Source organism: Apium graveolens, chromosome 10, assembly GCF_009905375.1.
Source record: "Apium graveolens cultivar Ventura chromosome 10, ASM990537v1, whole genome shotgun sequence".
NCBI classification, from domain to species: Eukaryota; Viridiplantae; Streptophyta; class Magnoliopsida; order Apiales; family Apiaceae; genus Apium; species Apium graveolens.
The window spans coordinates 37,667,345-37,672,279 of record NC_133656.1 but is presented as its reverse complement, the minus strand read 5'-3'; the positions used below and the strand labels follow the sequence as shown (position 1 = coordinate 37,672,279).

Genomic DNA, 4,935 nt, shown 5'->3' with positions numbered 1-4,935 from the left:
ATACCCTGTAAATTATGATAATTTCTATTTGATTAATATCAACAAAGAATGTACAAGAATCCAATTTTTTTTCTAAAGTAAAATAGTTTTTATGATTTATGTTTATTTAATTTTATATATTAAAATTATTCTTCTAACAAAATATCAACTTAACTCTCGGATTCACGAGAAAACAAATCGTAATATATTATTAAAACAAGAGTAAATTGTATTTTGCACCCCTTCTAAATATTCATTTTTTAGTTTGATCTTAAACTTTAAATTTGAAAGAATGCATCCCTTAACTTTAAATTTCACTTCATATTGCACCCTTTTAATAATTTCGGTCCAAAATAACTGTTACTGTTAGGGGTAAAATCGGATTTTTTTTTCAAATTTATATAATGACGATATGCACCCCATAGATTTAATATTTTGACGATATGCACCCTATAATTTTATAGTTTATACTTTATTTTAAATTTTCATAACTTTTGAAATTAAAAAAAAAAGATAGATTATAAAAATAAATTAAAAAACAAAACATATATCAGACAAACTGGCTAGGGTCGAGTAATTTTTAAATTTTTTTGAACCCGAACCTAAAATTAATGCTATAAAAACCGATCCAAATCAAAATCAAATGCTATAAAAATTAACGAAATCTTAAACCCAAATATAAATATAAAATTCAATGATTTTTAGTAGATTATTAAATTATGAAATCCAAACCAAACCGAATAAAGTAGAAAATTTTGGTTTGTTTAGTTTAGTCTAGTAGATTCCGAGAAAAAAATGTCCAATAATATTGCATGCATTTTACGAGTTTTTAATTTGGTACATATTTTGTAGTTAATTTATTTTAATAATAAACAGAAGAAAATGAATCAAATGAAGTATTTAGTAACACTAAAAAATTTGAAAATTTAAGAAACTTATAGTTTTAATAGAGATTTATTATAAAAATATTAAAGCAAAAATAAGAAATTATAAATTATACAGATTGTATCAAAAACCTGATATCAAAACCTAGACACATATATTTGATAAAATAGATATCTTTTGATATTAATATTCAAAATATATATATATATATGCTTTAAAATTATCGGCATAGTATTTAAATTAAATTAATTTGGATAAAAGACTTTTTAATGATTTCAATTCAGATCTTATAGAGAATATTTATTTTTTAATTATTTTTCAAGTGAAAAAATATTATCATACAAATTTATGTATTTTTTGAAACAGGTCGAAGATAAAATCGGGGTGTAATCTGTTACAATATTATAAATACGGGGTATACTTTGTAATAATATAAATATAAAAAAATTATTCCGATTTTACCCTTAAAAATTGTTGAAAGATGTGCGATATGAAACGAAATTTAAAGTTGAGGGATGCATTCTGCCAAAATTAAAAATTTAAGATTAAACCGAAAAAGTGAATATTTATAAGGGGTGCAAAGTATAATTTATACTTTAAAGTTTAAACAATTAAAATGAAATATATCTCGAATATTAATTATATAGAGGATATATTTTATCATCAATAACCATGATAATAACTAAAATGCATTGTAATATATATTTTACTTAAGATACTTAAATATCCTGATATTAATATTTATAAAACATATTTATTTTATATAAGTTAAATAATTTGGGCCATGTTTATTAATTTCAGGTCGGGTAAATGAGGCGAGTTGGAATCAAACATTTATTTGTAGTTATTTGTTTACATCAAACCAATTACAAATTTCTATAATTTTATCTGTTGTTTAATTAAATCCCAACTATATATAACATACTTTTGGAGATTAATGGGTCATTTGGAAAATCTGAATATCTTATTTCTGAATGAATAATATTTCTGAATAATCTGAAGGAATCAAAAATCTGAATTCTGAATGAATAATATTGTTTGGTAAATTTTTCTATCTTATCTGGATTCCATTTTGTTCAAAAAACATTACATCTAATTTGAACGGACAAAAATATAAAATTACAACAAGTAGTTATCATGTCATAATAAAACAGAAGTGGAGTACAAAGTTTATGAGCTCGGTGAAAGTTTCAAAGCAATTTGATCACGTAATCTACTCATGAATTGTGTTCCTTGTGAAGTTCGTTGTGATTCATCTTCTGCCTCTTGTACCATTTCTTTATTTTCTTCTTCATCACTGTCACTTGAGACATTGTTGTCACATTGATCAAATAATTCATCTTCTAATTTTTGCAACCTTATAAAATTATGGACTGCAATATATGCAATGGCGATATCTCTTTGCGTCGAAAATGTGTAAGGAGGCATTTATTTTAATATAGGTAATCGTGCTTTCAAAACACCATATGCACGCTCTATAACATTTCACAATTGTGCATGAGCATGATTAAATTTTTCCTCTTTAGTCAAAGCACACCGTCCCCAGAAATCAGCTTGCCAATATCTTGTGTTTTAGAACCACTTTTTCAATTTTGTTCGGGTGTTATATGGAGTTAGAAAACCACGAGTATTTGCATATGCAGCATCACAAAGATAATATTTATCTGCAATTAATATAATAATATATTTTGATATTATTAATAAGAAATATTTATTAAAAAAATAGATTGTAAAGCATATAAAAAGATACATACTTGGGGGTGGTAGGGGAAAACCAGAATCAGTATCAGCTACAACTTCTGTTAATATTCTTGAATCATGTGCAACCCCTTCCCATCCGGCCCAAACAAATGTGAATATCATATTGAAAGCACATATTCCTAGTACATTTTGATAGCGTTCACCCCTTCCTCGTCCTCTGTAGCGAGCTTGTTGACTAGATGGAACAATTGCATGAATAAGGGTTCCATCTAATGCACCAATTGCCCCCTGTAATATAAGGATATATATATGTTTTATTACTACCCTGATACATTATATTTACTTTATAATAAAATAAGTAAAATGACATTTAATAACTTACTGAAAATATTTTTAGTAGCTTTTTCTTTCTTTTTGATCTATTGGTATTTTGTTCATATGGCGTAGGGACTATGACTTCTTTGGCAAACTCCATCATTCCATTCAACACCTCATGAAAATACTTGTGAAGTGTTTCTGTGGAGTGTTGAAATCTGTTTTTCACCTTTATAAAGCGGTCATTATGGCTTATAACATGCAAAAAAATAGCAATTTTTTCTTTAACAGTTGCATTTTGACTATCTTCAACCCAAATTCGCTGCTTAAAGAGGTTACAAAGTTGTATATGCAACATGAGAGAGTCGCACCATTTCTTGACATTGTGTATTTGAACCATCTAACAACTCACGTGTATATGCATGTCCACCCAAAGCTGAAGTATTGTCTTTTAACCTTGGTATATTCCTCGAGCGAATTTTTTTCAAATAATAATACACAAGCATGACACATAAAAGTTGATCCATAGTCTCCATATTCAACCTATAGAAAACAGTAGTGAATGATTAAAAAATGTAAACTGAATTACAATATACTGAGAACCATATCAATGTTCACTACAAGAAATTTAACTAAAATATAAAATTACTGAATTCATAGTCCTAACTACAATGTTCACCGCAAGAATCAAATAAATCACAACATCCAAACAACTTTAATATTCGAGTTTGAAATCTTTATTTAGATAAACTAAACTAAACTTTAAATCCTAATTTAGATGAAACTATCTTAACACAAGGTTCTATTTCATCTTCCTCAAGGAGCATCCGTTGTGTCCTATAAGTTGTACTTTCGCAGAAAATACCAAGGGCCATTTGGCGTAATGGATTAGTTGATTCCCAACAAATTTTGTTTAATTTTTTATTGCACTCCTGAAGAGACGGTCCAATATTATTTTAAATCATAAGGTCTAGTGCACTGGCCATTTTATCTTTAAGTTGTGAACTTTTGGATGGTTTTGATGAGCTTTTAGCTTTTTTCTTTGGTCTTTCTCCTTCATCTTGTATATCTGAGACATTTGACTGTGTGGTACCTTGAAATGTTGAATTAGAGTTCGAGTGTGTGCCCGAAAATGGTGAATTAGCCTGTGACTGACTAGCAATTACATTCCTAACGACAACGCAAGACCGAAACCAATGAAGGAAAGGAGATACAGGATAAGACCAGTCCAAATAATATGCAAATATTTGATCCTATGTGCAGTTTATGATGAAACTTCCCCAAGGTCAAAACATATCAACTTGATCGTATACATAATCATGTAAACCAACTCAAACTTCATAAAAACATACAGGATATATCCTTCCCCAGTTCCCCCGCCACCCGGCTTCAACGAATCAATAACCATGGCTTCAACAAATCAATAACCAAAAATAAACATAAAAATTAAAACATATAACCAACAAGAGACTAGAAAATATCAAACAAGCTGGTCCTCAAGCACTACCCCAACATTACAACAATAAAAAGAATGTAGTACAATTACCATGTACAATGTAGTATACAAATGACACACAAAAACAGTCATATAAATTCTCCAGCTCGTAAAATACCCCTGTAAAATGAACCCCAAATACCTAGCTATCGATCTTCTCAATCCTACAAGAAACCTTATCCGTTATCAATGGGATTAACAATAATTTACATGTTATGTAGACTTTCATATTCACTTTCCACTATTAAGTGACTGCTATATGCAATAATATGGTGCTAGAACCAAACAAAATACAAACTACATTTGCAAACACTCATGTAGTTAAATAATTGGTTTTAACTACATTTGAAAACACTCATGCAGTTAAATTATTGGTATGTTAGGTCACACACACTGTAGAAGGGGGTTGAATACAGTGTATAGTACAATCAAATCGAATTAAGAACACAAGTATGAAACACAGAATAATCTTATTAATAAAATAGTATTACAATGAAACCGTTCTCTCTCAGTGATGAACAAATATCACGAGAGCTACTAGGGTTACAATGAATAATATT

At 28.4% G+C, this 4,935-nt stretch overlaps 1 protein-coding gene across 1 annotated transcript; it reads right to left on the bottom strand.

Annotated features, from left to right (window-relative positions):
• Nucleotides 1-2,436: 2,436 nt before the first annotated feature.
• LOC141690519 (uncharacterized) lies at nt 2,437-4,288 on the bottom strand. Its single transcript, XM_074495312.1, has 5 exons — nt 4,233-4,288; nt 3,252-3,423; nt 2,948-3,202; nt 2,619-2,853; nt 2,437-2,528 (listed from the first exon to the last, which is right to left on the bottom strand). The coding sequence occupies exons 1-5, from the start codon at nt 4,286-4,288 to the stop codon at nt 2,437-2,439; spliced, it is 810 nt and encodes a 269-aa protein (XP_074351413.1).
• Between the last annotated feature and the right edge of the window lie 647 nt (nt 4,289-4,935).

What these genes read in the sequence shown, in the direction of transcription:
- LOC141690519 (XM_074495312.1), bottom strand. Translation starts at nt 4,288, where the DNA reads ATGGTTATTGATTCGTTGAAGCCGGGTGGCGGGGGAACTGGGGAAGGA. An exon ending in ACTGGGGAAGGATATATCCT is followed by an intron (nt 3,424 to 4,232) that starts GTATGTTTTTAT and finishes TGTTTTCTATAG; the next exon opens with GTTGAATATGGAGACTATGG. An exon ending in TTTTCCCCTACCACCCCCAA is followed by an intron (nt 2,529 to 2,618) that starts GTATGTATCTTT and finishes TATTAATTGCAG; the next exon opens with ATAAATATTATCTTTGTGAT.